The following is a 19,182-nucleotide window of genomic DNA, read 5'->3' as shown; positions in this document are numbered from 1 at the left end:
ATAGGAAGCATTTAGAGGGATATGGGCCAAATGCTGGCAAATGGGATATCTGGTCAGCACGCACATGGACCAAAGGGTTTGTTTCTGTGCTGTATGTCTCTATGACTCTGCAATGTGTTTTTTTTTGCTAAAGAGAATATAGACTTTTGGCGAAATATCTTTTTGTATTGCTGTCTCTTGTGTTGGGTGAGTGGGGAGCATGGGTGTGTGGGGAGCTGGTACCGACCATGTAATATCCAGGGTGTTAGGGTCTAGGCCCGAAACGTCAGCTTTTGTGCTCCTGAGATGCTGCTTGGCCTGCTGTGTTCATCCAGCCTCACATTTTATTATCTTGGAATTCTCCAGCATCTGCAATTCCCATTATCTCTGTATAATTTCTGGTTGATCACCCTTCAGTTCTGATGAAGAGCAACAGACATGAAAAATTAATTAATTCTCTCCTGAGTTCCTTCCTTCCCTGGTAATACTTAGCACAAAGAAAGATTGTTGTTGTTGAAGGATAATTGTCTCAGTGCTAGGGCAACACTTCAGGATTTCCTTGGGGTAAGTTGTGTTGTTAGGGATCATTTACCTCAGTCCCAGATATTTACTAATCACCTTTTTTGCCGATTATTTCCAGTATTTTTGGTTTTAAGTTTAGGTTCCAGTACCAGCAGTATTTTGCTTTAGGATTGTGAACTGGTAGCCCGGTCTCACACTGCTCCGACCAACCTTGTCCTGCGAGCTTGTTTTACACCAGTTATGCATCACTGCAGAGGTTAAATCCTGTTCCTGAGTGTGCAAATTCGAGGAATAGAGTCAAGCCATTCGAGCCCTCAGATTTCAAAATTTGACATTTCCTTACTATCAAAGGGAACTTTACCTATTCCCCCCCATCCCCCACCACCACTACTTGCCCCAATAAAACATTGTGAATTTGCTATTCTCTGGCTAGTATAACCCTGTGTATTTACGATCCACACAAACAATTGAAGCTGACGCTATTTCACTGGAATAAGAAATCGCCCCCACATCAGAGTGACAAGTAAATCTAGGGCAGGAGAGGGGCTGTCTGCGACAGGTATAAGAATGACCTCAGGCATTAGCAGCCGTGTCTCCTCGCTTCCCTGTAGTGGAGGATCAGAGAAATGGCAGCCAATGCCATGCTGAACGGCAATTTCCTGTGGTCAAACAACTCTTTGCAAAGGGACAGAGCGGTGTCCGAATCTGGAAAAACAATCATTGGAATCTATCTCCTGATTCTAGGTGGGTGTGAACTTTATCTAAAGACTGTACAGTGTATTGGTCTTTATTCTGCTAGGGCATATGCCATTAAAATATAGCAACTGCTCTAAAAATAAAATTAAAGCTCATTTCAAATACAAAGAAAATACATCAGAGACAAATGTAGCTTTTATTCTGCAGTGGATCTTGCGAAGACGGAATTGCATTAATTTACAACCAGCGTTGTACACAGTTTGTATATGTATGTTGATTGATTCTTTGAGAATTTTTTTAAAGATAACTAGTGTCTGTTGGCAGCAATATTTCCAATAAAGTGCTTAGGATTTATTTGTTGTGTTTGTGGGACATTTGCAAGAAAAATAGCAGTGGATCGGATTTATACCTGAGAGAAGTTGAGTCTTTCGTGGGCAGTGTTCGTTCCATTGAGAAATTCTGATCTTGAATCTCAGCTACCAAGATGTGAACCTGGTTCCAGTGAAATGTATAGTGTCATTTCAGGATGGAATCACTTAAAGCTGTATCATTGGGAGGGAGGATAGTTACACTATCCGCGGGCTCGGGAGAATAAAAATCAGTCAAGTTCATAACACAAAAAAAACTTTTATGTGTGATTGTCAGATGAAATCATACTGAGCTGGGAAGCGTACTGTTGCACCGTGTGCTTAAAAGAGCAAAAGCAGAGGGGAACGTCACCTCCTGCAAATGTCCCTCCAAGTCACTCATCATCTGCCTTAGAATAGTATCAACTAAATAATTGGGTCAAAATCCCGAGCAGCTCTGTGGGGAGCTCTACTTTACACGGTCTGCGGCTATTTAAGATGGGGGATTGTAAAGAGAAATTAGGTACAGGCAGTAAGTGGCCTTGTCAGTGACACTCCTATTCCATGAGCTAATTTAAAAACTCCGTCAGTCTCCAATGTGAAAGTCACATATAATGTGAAGAATGATCATTTAAATGAAGTTTTGGTGAAAACTGGTACCCTTAATAACCGCGCATTTCATTCTGATGTAAGTTTCTTTTTTAAATAGAGGCCATCAGGTGAACAAGCTCGAAGGAATTACTGTGTCAGACACTGTAAGAAAGCTTAACTCATTTATATAATTGAAGCTGAATGATTCAGGGTGACTTATTGCTTCTCGTAAACTGTAAGCAAATCCACCCAGGCAATCTGCAATAAAGTGATCTCGTATTTGACTTTTAAAAGTATGCTCGTTATTGACAATCATACAAGGTATTAATTTAGTTGGCCATTCCAAATCAAATATTTCCAATATGCTTCCATATAAATATTAATTATTTCTAAGTACCATGATTGGTGGTGCTGTATAATTAACAAACACGTGGTGAACACCGCTTGGAAGGGACACGAGGGCCAGCACAGGTGTAAGATACGTTTTGGGTGAGACCTTTAAGGTTCCTCACTAACATGCCGTGGCAACACCACTATTAACATAGCTGCTCTGGTCCTGAAAGACATATCTGTCAAACTGAACGCGTAGCAGGTCGTGAGGTAACCAGCTTCCTGACCCAAGCGGATATTATTGCTGGACAAATTATAAGCAAGGATGAAATTTAACTTGATAAATCATAGTGCTTTTTTATTTAATGCATTGGCTTGTTACTGAAACATAAACGAACAAGCCTGCAGATTTGTTTTTAACAGTTAAGTGGAAATTTATTACTCAGAAGAAATGAAAATAAAGTAAAATTTAGTCGTTTATGTAGAGCACAACTTAAAAGATGTTGAAACGTATGACAGAAAAATATTCCATCCAGCCCAACACCATTACTTTAAATTATTCAAGTGGCAGAGAGAGTTCCTTTTTCCAATCACATCTATTGGTTTGATTTGAATGTTTCAATTCCCAGTCTTGAAACCTCTTGATAGCCCTTCCCTTCATTACACACAAGTAATCATTCAGGAGATTGTTCTCTCTAGTAACATCCCAGTGGAGATGAAATCTTGTTCTGCACACATTTAGTGTTTATCATGCTTGACTGAAAGATAATTTTTTCCAAAACCAAGACTCCAGACATGCAGCAAATACCTTGAGCCTCATCTGCCTTGACTATCACTGCCCGACATCATGTAACCTAACTTAGTACCCAGCACTTCTGCTACAAAACTAGCAACACCATTGACCAAGCTCTTTAAATAGTTGCTTGGTGGTATAGAAGGGAGACAGAGGCAAAGTCAATGTTTTGCATGTAACTTTCACGTTGTAATATGAAGACAGACAGTAGTATTGTGTACAAAGACAAAGTTGCTGGGAAAACTCAATAGGTCTGGCAGCATCTGTGATGGTAAACACAAAGATAATGGTTCAGGTCCAGTGACCTTCCTCAGATGCTGCCAGACCTGCTGAGCTTTTCCAGCAACTTTGTTTTTGTTCCTGATTTACAGCATCCACAGTTTTTTCAGTTTTTATTTAGTGATATAGTGTAATCGGGTCTCAGGCAGAATTTTCAAGAGTAGCTGAATAGCACTGTATAGTTAGGATTCAAGAAGTCCTCAGAGCCAAGCGATGGAGCTGAAAAAGATTAGAGCTGAGAAAAAAAATCCAGTGGAAGGTGGGCTGACTTTCTCTGAAAGGTTGGATTTATGCCTGTGAGTCAGCACTGAGTGTATTTTCCAAAATCCAGGGAAGAAAGTGAACTACCAGAAAGTGAGCAGTCATTGAAGCAGTACATGACAGACTGGCTTCTGAGGGAGTTGCAAAGCTTGGCCCTTGAAAGAGAAAGACTTGTAAATGTTTAATGAAATGTGAGGATGCACAGTGTCACAATAGTCTTAGGAGATGCTGAGAAATTCATGCAAAATGTCAGGACCATGTTTGCTCTTTATTTTTTCTGTAGAGTGTCCATGTTTCTCTGTTACCTGTATTTACCTCAGCTTCATTCTGAATATGAGGCATTAAGTACTTTTATATACTGTGGATTGTATTATTGTCTGAACTCTGTGTGCTACAGTCCATTGATGTGTACCCAAACTTTTGGAATCTTGTGATTTTAGCCTCTTAGTGAGCACATTAAAGCTTTAATGTGGCCTAATTTTAAAATAAAAATTGGTCCATAGTCAGATTGTAACTTGAACTTGGTGACCTGGGTCCAGGATAAATAAGCCAATTAGGCCTCATCAGTTCTCAATCATCAGCAAAGTTGTGGAAGGAGCTAACAATAATGCTATTGTGTGACATTACACAACAACAACCTAGTCCTTGATGTTAAGTTTGAGTTCTACCAGGACCACTTGGCACATGACTACATCACAGCAGTTAGCAAAACATGGATGAAAGTGCTGAATTCCAGAGGTGCATGAGGTGAGAATATATACCTTTAACATCATGGCAACATTTGACCAAGAAGTCCTCTTTAACAAAATTGAAGTCAACAAAAAGCATGGGGTAAGTTCTTCTCTGGTTCAAGTCATAGCTTCACAAAAGACGATAGTTATGAATTTTGAACTCCAACTGTTTCAGTACCAGGATATCGCTGAAGGAGATCCTGAGGATGACATCCCAGACCCAACTATGCTCAGCTGCTTCATTAATAACTTAGGTTAGAAATGGGAATGTTTGCTAATCACTGTTCATTATCAATACCATTCACAATTTCTCAGATACTGAAGGTGGATCCTCAAATATGTTGCATGCAGCAAGATCTGAACAATATTGACATTTGGGATGGTAAGTGGCAAGTAAATGGCACACAAATGCAAATGCCAATAAAAGACAATCTAATCATGTTCCCTTGATGTTCAATAGCATTACTGTTTGTTGAATCCAACATTATGACATCATAAGATAAAACAGAAGAGGTGCCAACATAAACCATTTGGCTATCAATGTTGTTCCACTGTTCAACAAGGACACAGCAGACCCATCCTGGGGGTGATTACTGTTGACCTGAAAGATCAGCCATATAAGTACTGTGGCCACAAGAGTAGGTCAAAGGCTGGAAAGACTGTGACAAGTGACTCACCTCCTTTCTCTCCAAAGATTCCAGTTATAAGGCATAAGCAAGCAATGTGACAGAACACTGTCTACTTGCCTCAATGAATACAACACCAACAATATGAAGCTCAAAATCACCCAGGAAAATGTAATCCACTTCCTAGGCACCACATCCGCCACCTTAACAATATTCATTCAATCCATCCAATATTGCTGTACTGTGGCAGCTGCATCTAGAAGCAACTCAATAATCTTCCTTAAACAGCACTTTATAAACTCATAAACACTACCACCTTGAAGAGTAAGGGTGTAGGAAGCACTGAAGCACCATTTGCAAGCTCCCCCCAACATTCCTAACTTGAAACTATATCAGCGTTCCTTCTCTGTCACTGGGTCAAAATCCTGGCACTCCCTCCCCAACAGTACTTAGTCCAAATGGACAACTGTAGTTTAAGAGGTGATTTGCACCTTCTAAAGGACTGTTAGAATGGAAAATAAATGATGGGCTTACCTGGGACACTGAAGTCCCTTGGAAAAATAATAATATCCATGGTGCTGAGATTACTGTGGGCAGTAAGTTCAGAGAGGAGGACACAATGCATGTAAAGACTAAACAGGCTGGATTGGAATAGGGAGCTCCAGGCAGAGTAGTGGAAGGCAGGTCGTGCAGGGGTCCCCTATGGTTACCCCTTCTCTAACACATGCACCAGTTTAGACATTGATGGGGGGAATGGCAGTGAAAGTGAAATCAATGGCTATACATGTGAATCTGCTACATAAGCTGGAAGTAAGTGGAGTGGAAGAACTATCGTGATATGCATTTCAGCAACTAGGGGAATAGGCAGTTGTTTCTCATACACAAAAGTGACTCCAGGTTTCTATGCGACCTCCATGGTACTGTGGTGGAGGGTTTAAACTAGAATGGAAGGGGATAGGAACCTAAGCAGAGAGACAGAGGAGGGTGAAACAAGAATAGAAGCAAAAGTCAAACAAGTACAAAGCAAAATTGGAAGGCAGCAAGAAAACATACCCAAAAGAACAAGTGGGGCCATTGTGCAAAACAAAACGAAGATGACTAACAAGGTTAAAAGACCAGTCTAAAGATAATTTGTTTTAATGCACACAGCATTCACACTAAAGTAGCTGAATTAGCAGCACAAATAGATACAGATGTTCATAATATAGTTGTAATTGCAGAGACATGACTTCATTGGTGACCAAGGATGGGAACTAAACATGCAGGAGATTCATTATTTAGGAAAGACAAACAACAGGGAAAGAAGGTGGAGTAGCATTGTTATTAAAGGAAGAAGATCAAGGCAATAGTAAGGAACAATATTGGTTCATAAGATCATGATTAGGATGAGTGAGACAAGAAACACCAAGGGTCAGAAAATGTTGGGTATTGACGATGGCCCTTCAAACAGGAGATGTAAGTAAAGGCATTAAGCAAGAAATCAAAGACGCACATAATTAGTGTACAATTGTAATCACTGGAGACTTTAATTTACATATAAATTGAACAAACCAAATTGAAATTGGCATTGAGGAGGAGGATTTCCTAAAGTATATACATGATGGTTGTTTAGACTAATAGTTGAGGAACCAACTGGACAGCAGGCTATTCTAGACTCAGTACTGTGCATTGCAAAAGGATTAATTAACAATCTTGCTGTGCTAGGATCCTTGGGAAAGAGAGACTGTAATATGATAGAATTCTTCATTAAGATGGAGAGTGAAGTAGTCAAATCCAAAAGAAGGGCCCTGAATTGAAATAAAAAGAACTATGAGAGTATGAGGCATGAACTGGTAAAGATGAACTAGAGAAACATACTGAAGGGGTAGATAGGCAATGGCTCATATTTAAAGAACGTGTGCACGAGTTACAACAATTATTCTTTCCTGTCTGGTGCAGAAAGGAAAGAGGGAAAGTGGCTCAAACATGGCTTACCAAGAAATTAGGAAGAGCATTTGATTTGAAAAGGAGACGTGTAAAATTGCCAGAAAAAGCAGCAAGCCTGAGGATTGTGAGCATTTTAGAAGTCAGTAAAAAAGATTGACCAAGAAGAAAATACAGTATGAGAGTAAAATTAGGAACATAAAAACTGGCCATAAAAGTTTCTATAAATATGTGAAGTGAAAAAATATAGTCAAGATAAATATTGTCCCCTTATAGTCAGAAGCCAAGAAAATTATAATGGGGTGCAAAGAAAACTGAACACAAACTTTGCTGCTCTCTTCAAAAAAGATAGCACAAATAACCTCCCAGGATTGTCAGGGAAAAATAGTAGACTAATTAGTAAAGTTAGGTCACATGGGATTTAGGGTGAACTAGCCAATGGGATACATAATTGGCTTAATGGCAGGAGATCGAGAGTGATAGTGGAGGCGTGCTTTTTGGACTGGAGGCCTGTCACCAACAGTGTTCCACAGGTAATAAAATGTGAGGCTGGATGAACACAGCAGGCCAAGCAGCATCTCAGGAGCACAAAAGCTGACGTTTCGGGCCTAGACCCTTCATCAGAGCCTAGTTCTGGATTCTTGTTTGTTTTTTTCATTTTAAATAAGTAATTTGGATGAGAGTACAGAAGACGTGGTCGGTCAGTTTGGGAATGACACCAAAATTGGTGGCATAGTAGACAGTGAAGAAGCTTTTCTAAGATTTCAAAGGTATCTTGATCAAATGGGTCAATGGGCTGAAAAATGGGAGAAGGCATTCAATCTGGATAAATGTGAGGAATCACATTTTAGTACAACAAACAAGGGTGGGGCTTACCCAACAAATTGTAGGGCTTGCGTATTTTGTAAACCAGAGGGACCTAGAGGCTTAGGCACATAATTCTTTGAAGTTTACAGCACTTATAGAGGGGTGCTTAAAAAGGCATTTGGCATGCTTGCCTTCATTGCTCAGTCCTCTGGGTATAGGACTTGGGAAGTCATGATCGGATTGTACAAGACATTGGTGAGGCTGTTCTCGGATATTGTGTCCTGTTCTGGTCACACGGTTTTCGGAAGGATATACTTAAACTGGAGAGTGTTTAGGAGAGATTTACCAGGATGTTTCCAGGTATGGAAGGTTTAAGTTGCAAAGAAAGGCTGGGTAGGCTGGGGCTTTTATCACTGGAGCATAAGAGCTTGAGAGGAGACCTTATAGAGGTTTATAAAATAATGAGGGGTACAGATAGAGTTAATGGCTGTTGCCTTTTCCCTAGGATAGGGGATTTCAAGACTAGGGGGTACATTTTTGAAGTGAGAGGATAGAGATTTAAAAAAAAAAATACGAGGGGATAATTTTTTCACACAGAGGGAGGTTCACATGTGGATTGAACTTCCTGAGGAAGCGGTGGATGCAGGTACAATTACAACACGTAAAAGACATTTGGATAAGTACTTGAATAGGAAAGGTTTTAAGAAATATGGGCCAGGAGTAACTGGGGAGGGGCGATTGTGTGTGTAGTTTAGTTTGGGATTATGTTTGGCATGGACTCTTTTGGACTGAATGGCCTGTTTCCATGCTCTATGACTTCAGAGCAGGAATTCTAGAATCCCAGAAGTGTAGAAGCAGGCCATTTGGCCCAACAAGTTCACACCAACACTCTGAAGAGCATCCCACTCCAGACCCCTCCCCTTACCCTAAAACCCTGCATTTCCCATAGCTAATGCACCTAATCTGCACATGCCTGAACACTATCGGCAATTTAGCATGGGCAATTCAGCTAACTTATACATCGTTGGGCTGTGGGAGGAAACTGGAGCACCTCAGGAGCCCACACAGACTTGGGGAGAATGTGCAAACTCCACACAGACAGTTGCCCCAGAGTGGAATCAAACCCAAGTCCACGGTGCTGTGTGGCAGCAGTGCTAACCCCTGAGTCACCGTGTCTGCTCTATCCCTCTATTGAGAGGGCAGAATTGAAGGAAATCAGTTTTAGTAAGAAAATACTCCCAGGGAAATAATGGCATTAAGGGCTGAAAAGTTCCTAGGGTCTGACATGCCAGAGTAAATTGGGAAGTGGCTCTGGAAAAATTGAATGCTTTGGTGGCCATCTTCCAGAATTCTATAGACTCAAGCAGCTCGTACAGATCGCATGGTGGTAAGTCTAACCTCCCTATTCAAAAAGGGCGGGAGAAAAAAAGCGAATTTCACACACCCTACCATCAGAAGTGAGGAAAATACTAAAGTCTATTATAAAAGGCATGATAACAGAACAGTTGGAAAGCAATAGCAGGTTTGGATAAAACCAGTATGGACTACTGAAGGACAAATCATGCTTACAAATCTACTGGAGTTTTTTGAGGATATAACTCGATAAATAAGGAAGAGCAAGTGAAGGGGTGTATTTGGATTTTTAGAAGGCTTTACTTTAGTTCCCTAGTACTGCTTGTTAAGAGGTAAACATTTATCGAGTCACTGAGTAGAAATTCTCAGCTGTTCTGCAAAATCATGCTATTGCACTTAAGTGGCAGGTGAGGCCTTGATTTAATGTCTCATTTGAAAGAAAGAACGTTCAAAGAGCTGTGAAAAAAAGCAGGAAAGATAAAAGTACATCCTGAATCCTGCAGGCCTCAACACCATAAGACAGCAGAATAATTATAGAGGAGTTCACCATCTATTACCTAAAACGCCACTTCACTCCCTGTTTCTGCATCTCATTGTTTCATATATCATCTGGTTTTCACTTCCACCAGCCTGGAAGCAAAATCAGAATGTTAAACTTTCAGACTGAGAGGACATGATATATAATGATATATAAAAACATTCATATTTGTATACACTCACCAAGAGCAAAGGTATTATTAATAAATCAGCAAACAACAAATTTTGTTTGATGGGTTTGATTGTTTACAATATATATTCCAGCCACAATATCACTTTCCTAAAGAAAATTGAGATTTTTTTAATTAACCTTTTACCAATATGTCCACAACTTACAACTACCGTGAATTAAGCAATGCGTGTTAATGTATGAAAGAATGCAGAAGCAAAAGCTGACTGGTGTAATTACAGAGGCATTGTGATGAAGCAGAAATACCTTTGTCTAATCAAAACCAAATCTGGAAGGATTTTCTAATGATCCCTGTAAAGACCAATAACTTTTAAAAACACATTTGAGTTTTTCCAGTGATTGCCTGTACTGCACTGTAATGTTCTATGACTGAAAGATTACACAGCAATAAAGACTTTACCGTAACAAATGATTTAAAAGAAACATTGACTACACACTGTTTAGTAGGTAAATTATACTTTTAACCGCAGAAGACAACCCCCCATTTAATTTTCAACATTACCAATTATCAGTCTCACTATCCCTAAAATGGAAACTTCATTCTGTTGAAAACAGGCCAGAGCTATTTTCAGCTCTTGGTGATTTGCTTTCTTTTTCTTCATCCAGTTCGGTAACTTATAAATCTCAAACTGATTTTTGCTGTGAGGGTTACACTGATAAACCTTGACAAATTTTCCAGCTTCCTTAAAATCCTTACAATCCTTCAATGTGAGCATGAGCTCCCATGCACATCCCATACTAAGTAACTCAGTCAGTGTTTTCTATTAAAAGATAACACGGTGTGAAGCTGGATGAACACAGCAGGCCAAGCAGCATCAGAGGAGCAGGAAAACTTGATGTTTTGGGTTGGGACCCGTCTTCAGAAAAACTATCTCTTTTTCTGAAGAAGCGTCCCGACCTGAACCGTCAAGCTTTCCTGCTCCTCTGATGCTGCTTGGCCTGCTGTGTTCATCCAGCTTCACACCGTGTTATCTCAGATTCTCCAGCATCTGCAGTTCCTACTATCTCTGTAACAGTTTTTTCTATTCTTCGGTACACCTTTAAGTGCCTTCATCTCCTGCTTTCTGTCACCTAGATGGCTACAGACTTACCTGTGTTTACCAGTTCCGGTCATTCGTGTAAGAGTTTGGATTTTTATTTTTGATAATGGAAGCGAAATTTCAGGTTTTCAGTGGTATTGCAAAGTTTGGCTGTTGATAATCAATATGTCTCATAGATACACTTTTCAAAGAATCCCTACAATGTGGAAGCAGTTCATTCAGCCCCTTAAGTGTGCATTACTTCTGAAAATAAATCACTGAGGCAGAATTTGCTGTTCGAATAATGGGGAGGTAAATGGCATCCACTGTTCATCATTCACTAAAACACACCAACATCAGGTGTATGACTTCAGAGCACAATTTTCAGAATATTGCTATCTGAGTTGTGCCACTCAGCATTAATCTTATGAAAATGATATCTTTCTGTCTGCCTCTCAATCAAAACGCATTGAAGACATCAAGTTTTTCTTTGATAGATATGACCTAAACTTGTACAGAAAGTTAAGTCTGAACTGTTTCAGTGTAAGTACCCTTTCTGGTGAGATGACACTCACACTGATAATTAATTATTACAAATATGGAATTTCATATCTTCAGATTTTAATTGTTATTTTGATTTTTAAAAGGTTAACATTTTTATTTAAAGCATTGTTTTCAATGTTTCTTTCAATCCCTTTGTATTTCTCTTAATCGAATCTTACTTTTATTCTATTTATTTCTCTTTCTGCACCTGATTGTACATTGAATTTCAAGTTTATATTTTTCTCAGCCCTAGTACAGTTAACTTCACAGTTAAGATTTGATTAGCCAAGGAGATGCTCTGCTCACTAATATTCCACATGCCCTGTTTTCCTTGATGTGAGATCAGCTTATGCTTTCAACAACTTGCAACATAACATTCTTTAACTTATAAGTTCAAATGCCATTAGATGCCCTACAAGAGTAAATTATGGCCAAATGATTCATTATTTATCGCAAAATTGCTTAAAATCTTTTATGATTCTTATTTCTACTGAAAAAGTATTACTAAAGTATTTAAGTAAAAAAAATATAGAATTTAATGTTTAGCCTTTCTAGACCTAGCTGACATTCAACAGCACTTTTCGAACCCATATCCCCTACTCCCTAGAAGGACAAGGGCAACAGATGTAGGGAAACAGCACCGTTGGAAGTCTTCCTCAAAATTGCTATTCTGTTGTTCCATCACTGCTACTGGGACAAAAACCCAGAGGTCTTTTCCACATAATATTTTGGGTGGACTGACACAGATAAATTCCACAATTCAAGATAGTAGCTCACAACCATCTTCTTAAGGGCAATTAGGGATGGGCAATTAATATTTAGCTAGTGAATTTCACATTTCGGAAACAAAAAAATAGCAGGGGCTTAAACAGAGCTTCAATTGACGGCAAGGCTCTGAGCTAAGATCCAGGAACCAAACTATTATCCAGAGATGCCAGGAAGTATATTGAGCTGATGACAAGACTGGGCTTCCAGTGTCAAATAGTCTGCCAACACCTTCTGTTACATCTCAAGGGCGCTTAGTTGTGGGTAATAAATTCTGACTGTGCCACCAATGCTCACATCCCAGGAATGAATAAAAATAACTTGAAAGGTATTCAAATTGAAAGGATTCTAGAACAGATTGAAATTTCTTGCAGCATGAGCCAAAAGTGTCTTCAAAAAGATGAAGGGTGAAACTAGGGGGAGAGAAATGCAAAAATATTGTGGAGAAGCAGCACTTAGGTATGATTTAAGAATGATATAACTGATGTTTCTTTCCAACACTTGAAAGATTTTAGCTGCTGAGCAGTTCCCGTACAGATTGGATGTGTATATTGAAAAGCCACTTTACTGTGGGTAGAAAATTTTGTGCAGCTGATTTCAGAAAGGGTTAGCCATCTGCATTGCTGCTTGCCCTGAAAAGCAGACACAAAACATATTTTTGAAATTGAACAGCACCTCATATTTTGCTTGGGAACCCTGCAGCCCAATGGTTTCAATGTGGACTTCACAAGCTTCAAAATCTCCCCTCCCCCAACTGCATCTCAAAACCAGCCCAGCTGATCCCCGCCTCCCTAACCTGTCCTTCCTCCGACCTCAAGCCCCACCCCCATCTCCTACCCATCAACCTCATCCCGCCTCCTTTGACCTGTCTGTCCTCCCTGGACCAATTTATCCCCTCCCTAACTCACCACCTACATTCACCTTCACTGGCTCCAACACCGCCTCTTTGACCTGTCTATCTCCTCTTCACCTATCTTCTCCTTTATCCATGTTCTATCCGCCTCCACCTCTCTCCCTATTTATTTCAGAACCTCCTTCTCCTTCCCCATTTCTGAAGAAGTGTCTCGGCCTGAAACATTAGGTTCCCTGCCCCTCTGATGCTGCTTGGCCTGCTGTGTTCATCCAGCTCTACACTGTGTTGTCTCAGATTCTCCAGCATCGGCAGTTCCTACGATCTCTGCATATTTTTGAAATGTGTTTTTGTGGCGCTTACGTTTACCTAATAATAATCTCCACTCGGATTTGGTCCAAACCTTGTGGCATCGGAAAGGAAATTTAAATTTCAATCTTATCACACTCCTGGAATTTGTGCATACTTGGTAGGCTGAACTTATATTTGAGAAAGAGCTTCTTGTATTCCAGCAATTCAAGCTACAAGAGATTCAAACAAATAAAAAGTCTACTTTTAAAAAATATACACGAAGTAGCCTTCATTCGGCATACATCTCTGGTTTGTAATTTTTAAAATTTGAGCTTATGTGTCTTTTTCACACAAAAGAGGACACTTAGTGTCGGCAGAAAGTTCACTCTTACTCACATGCTTCAGTTTCAGAGAATTGAAGAGTGCAATCAGGACCCAAGGCACTTCAACAGATGTAACAATCTTTATAATAACAGAAAATGCTGGAGAGTGTTTCCAAAGCCGTGGAGTAAATCAGGGTAAAGAGTGGAATCTCTACAAATAAGTATATAAAAAAGCATGGCTGAGAAGGTCTAAATAAGCTACTGTCCATTCTCTCCTTCCAAGGCCTTATTTAAATACTATCACAAACTTTATTCCACACCATATAATCTCTTATAAGTTCTGTACAAACGTATCTCAGTCTCAAATGGCAAATGAACAAAATTCTGCAATCACATTTTTCATTATTTAACTCTGGCTGCTGTTCTTTGTGAAGTGTCTTCCTTCTCACTGCTGTGATGCAGCCTTAGTTACATTGATCTATAGCAATTGTGATAACCTTTCATAACCAAACATTGGAAATCAACTGAACATGATCTCAAGTGTGGTAATGACTCCAAAACTGAAACTGGGGTCTTGCCATCTTGCTGGCCTCAGTGATACTCCTCGTACAATTCTGTAAGGGCTAACCTACTGGGAGTCCAAATCACCTGTCTGCTTCGAGAGAATTTCATAGGATTTACAGCACAGCTCATGCGCATGGACATATCAACTTTTAATAATTTTACAAATATATATCTTCTCACATGTTCTGAACACACCAAGTTGAAATATATTTCATCGTCTGACAGGCCTAATAATTCCTTAAATGATTCTGCACAAGTCTCTGTAGATAGTAACAACAACTTTGACTAACAGAGTCATAGATCCACAACAGCTCAGGCAGTCTCCACTACAAGTTCTCTCTCCAGCTCTCTCTTGGGTTCATGTCGCACTACAGGTGACACCATTACTTCTGTATCTGTAAAATCTTCCTTACTTTTCTGTTTTGACACCATCACCTTGGTAAATTTTTATGATCTCTCTACCGTAATTGGTTAGTACAGCTTTCAATTACTTATTACGCTCTCTCACTCTCTCTCTCTCACACACACACAGACACACACACACACACAGACACACACACACAGTGAATCATTTCATTCAAAATGTTTGTTTATTTGCAGGTACATTCTATTCTGTTAAAAAAACACATACAACTGGCATCAGGGACCCAGGTTCGATTCCAGCCTCGGGCGATAGTCTGTGTGGAGTTTGCACATTCTCCCTGTGTCTGCATATGTTTCCTCTGGGTGCTCCAGTTTCCTCCCACAGTCCAAAGAGGTACAGGTTAGGTGGATTAGCCATGCCAAATTACCCATAGTGTTCAGGGATGTGTGGGTTAGGTGGATTAGCCATGAAAAATATAAGGTGGATGGGGGTGAGTCTGGGTGGAATGCACTTTGGACAGAGTCGGTTCAGACTTGTTGGACCAAATGACCTGTTTCCACACTGTAGGGATTCTGTGAATCTATGACCACAAGATTGTTGCTCGAAGTATTGTCCCAGTATACAGTTACTAGGGATGTATACTAGCCATCCTTCCTTACAGTACTTCTTAATCTGCAGCAATTCTCCCTCACTGCTTTGAGATTCTCTGATATGCTGCAATTTCTTTATTCTCTGATACCAGCAGGTTTCCTGTAATTGACTACTACTTCTGCCCTCAACTTCAAACCTTATTGTTCAGTTTCTTTAATGAACATTCTGAGCTGATATTCTCAGGCTGCCTCATAAACTGTGCTTCCTTGTGAGCATTAAGTCCTCAATTGACTGTAAAGAATTTAATAGTGCATCATCCGTCTCACTAACAATTATATAGTCATATGATGGCATTCCCCTCAAATTGTCATATGCACTATTTGCTGTTTATCTAAAGAATCATCGATGGAGGAATCAGTGAATTCCCTTCATCTCTAGCTCCAAATGTTAAATCTATTCCATTCAATGCTTACATTTTTTGGGCACTGAAGTATGTATCAAAGGCTTTCAGGACTTGGTATAAGAAGATGAAATTTCTTCCACCCCTGTTTGGTCAACACATCACACACAATGGCACTGTACAGATAGATCAGAGTACTAATCTGATATGCTGGTCTTTTTATGCAGCCCTGAAGCTGTTTGTTACTTGGCAAAGTCCTGTCATCAAGCATGCAAACTTGTCAAAGGCTTTCCTCCCTTCAGTAACTGCTCTGGGACTGATAGAGATATTTCCATTCTCCAAACTGATGTCTGCTCTGCTGCTATGCCTCTGATGAAGAGCCCCGGCTCCTAGGTTATGTTGCAGTAAGACTTTTTCTGTTTTTTTTCCTCCCATTGAGCTATTGTAATGGCTTTGCATCATTGTAGTTAATTTTTTCTTTTAGTTCTGGTTACTTTTAGATCCCTCTCCATAACATTTTGGTTCCATACAAGACCACTTTCCAGCTACCATGTTTCATCTGTGAAAGACAAAACAGAGTTAATGTTTCGGGTCCAGTGACCCTTCCTCAGAACAGTTTCTTTCACAGATGCTGCCAGACCTGCTGAGCCCCTCCAGCAATTTTGTTTTTGTTCCTGATTTACAGCATCCACAGTTCTTTCAGTTTTTACCATGTTTCATCTATTGGTTGGCATGATGGGGGACCCTGATTCCTCAAAGACTTACATTTCCCTTCTATGGATAATTGCACATGCAATAATATTCAACTTTTGAATAGACCTCTTGTATGTTAGAGTTGATCTTTCTTTGCACATTCTCTGTAGCTTTAACACTATATCTTGCATTCTGCTCTATTGTCCTGATGAGATCACGTACGATATGATTTGTCTGGATAGCACGCAAAATAATACTTTCACTGTATCTCGGCATATATAACAATAATAAATCAATCTAAATGAACAAATCAAATCAAAAAAGCTCAATACCATCCAGACCAAAGCAACCCACTTGATTCGCACCCGATTCAACACCTTTAACGTTTATTCCCTCCATGACTGACTCACAGCACCAGCAGTTTGTGCTATCTGCAAGATGAACTGCAGCAACTCACCAAGAATCCATTGCCAGGATCTTAAAAAGGCAAAAACCTCCAAACATCAAGAAGGACAGGGGCAACAGATGCTTGGGAACATTACCAGCTGCAGGTTTGCCTCCAAGCCGCTCTATTCTGATCTAGAACTACATTTGTAATGTCCTCCTTCATAAAACTGTGGGTATGCTTACATCATATGGACTACAAAGGCTCAAGAAGGTGGTTTAACTGTGCCTTCTCAAGGGTCACTAGTGATGGCCAGCAAATGCTGACCTGTCTGCAAATGCACACATCCCATGAAAGAATAATTTGCTTCAAATTTTTTGCAGGCTACTGATTTTAACACAGTTCATCATTCCAATTGCATATTTATTTTGAGTTAATAGGCAAGTCCATTCAACATTGTTGGTGGGGAGACTCCCAGAAACAATAACTGGAACAAAATCAAGGGTCACTAGGTTAAATGTGTGCTAATTAAGGAAAGTTGGCATAAATTTGGCAAATCATTTTTAATTATTTTATGGGCAATGTAGAATATACACCAGTCAGTTGATGGTTGACAGCACGTAGTATCCTAGGCTTTATTAACATGGAGCATTGCATACAAGAAAGGAGATCTAATTGTGTAGTAGTGGCATCCATATCATTCAGTCAGAAGCTCTGGGTTTGAGCTTAACTCCAGGGCTTGGAAGGTGTTTTTGTGATGTGGCCAGACAGGTTGGTTATCAAACTGTACACCTGTTTGACATGCCTGTGGCAAGAAATAAGGGTAGGAGAGCCTCTTGGTCAACCAATTGTGATCACCCCATGAAATGTTAGTAATGGAAATAGATATAAGTACATACCTTTTCTCATAAGCCAACAGGTATGAGAAGAAAAAAGGAGCAGAAAAGTTATATTAAAATTGTATAACACACTGATTTAGGTCAAATGAAATATTACATTCTTTCTGCACACCTTAGAAGAGATGTAAAGACATTTGAGATGAAGTAGAAAAGATTCACAGGATTAGCCTCAAGAATAAGGAACTTCAGTTACATAGATAGATCAAAGATGTTGAGTTTGTTCTCCATAGAGAAGAAAAGGCTGAGAGGAGATTTGATGGAAATATTCAAAATCTTAAGGGAAAGCTACTAGAATTAAGGATGAGAGACTCAGATTTCAAACTGTTGACAAAAATAAACAGTGGAGACATGAGGTGAAACTCTTTCACCCTAAATGTGGATAAGGTCTGCAAACAGCTGCCTAAGAATGTGTTGGAAACAAATGTTGTTGAAACATTCAAGAATAAAATTGGGTTATTATATGAAAAGGAAGAATTTGCAGGGCTATATGGAGAAGGTGAGGGTAGAATTTGTTAAATTTCTTATTCAGAGAGCTGGTGCAGACATGATGGGCTGAATGGCCTCCTGCTGTGCTGTAACATTTCTATGAGCATGTGATTTTTGTAATGAAAACTGTACATTTACGGTGATCAATTTTGGGAAGAAATTACCAATCTTAAATTCACAAAGAGTTTTAAATTGATATAAAATGTAGAAACAGAATCTGACCGATGAATAATGGTACACAGCAGCAGGCCATTTGGCCCATCATACCAGTGACGTCTAATTGAAAGCTGTCAAAATAAATCTAAACCCATATGCTTTCTTCATAGCCCTGTAAATTTTCCCATTTCAACTGGTTAACGAATATCCTTTTGAAAGTCATTTAATTAGCTTTCACTGCCCTTCCAGACAGTATATTCTAGATCATAACAACTCACTGCACTTTTTTCCCTTTATGTTACTTCTGGTTCTTTTGGCAATTATCTTAAACCTGTATTGTCCGTTGCCAATATTTATGCTGCTGGAAACAGTTTCTCCCTATCAGTACCCTTCATGATTTTTAACATCTCAGCCAAATCTCACATTTATCTTCAGTGCTCTAAGGAAAGCAACCTGTTTCTCCAGCTGCTCCAGTTAACCAAAGTCCTGGATCCCACTCTCATTAATCTCTCACAGCCTCTAAGACTTTCACGTCTGCTCCCTAATATGATTTATGAAGGTTTCGCATATTTTTACCTTAAACCAGCACTAAACTGTAGCCTTTAACTTCTTAACCCTCATCACAAACATCCATTATTTGTGTATTATATGTAGACAGTATCTTTTTCAAATAGAAGTCTTGCTGCTGTTGTGAAGAACATTGGCTAAGCTCCTCCAGATGAGCAGCTGTTTAAGAGTTGAGAACAGTGTGATTATACTGTTGATAAAATAAGTGAAAATGATGTTAACCACAACATTAACGTAATTTATCATAGGCTACTGCATAATATTATGATTTCAGTGTATCTGTGAATTATGACATTTCAATTTAGTCATAGGAAATGTATT

General features: G+C 39.5%; 1 protein-coding gene across 1 annotated transcript in view; it reads left to right on the top strand.

Moving 5' to 3' along the window:
• The first annotated feature begins 1,127 nt into the window (after window positions 1–1,127).
• The window catches only part of opn6b (opsin 6, group member b), a 32,820-nt gene continuing 14,765 nt past the window's right edge, over window positions 1,128–19,182 (top strand). Inside the window, exon 1 of the mRNA XM_048538329.2 lies at window positions 1,128–1,245. Coding sequence (XP_048394286.2) covers window positions 1,128–1,245 — 118 coding nt within the window. The remainder of the gene's footprint in view (window positions 1,246–19,182) is intronic.

The sequence above is a fragment of the Stegostoma tigrinum genome, chromosome 10 (genome assembly GCF_030684315.1).
Source record: "Stegostoma tigrinum isolate sSteTig4 chromosome 10, sSteTig4.hap1, whole genome shotgun sequence".
NCBI lineage: Eukaryota > Metazoa > Chordata > Chondrichthyes > Orectolobiformes > Stegostomatidae > Stegostoma > Stegostoma tigrinum.
Note: the sequence above shows the minus strand (reverse complement) of the source record. Positions and strands in the feature narration are given on the sequence as shown.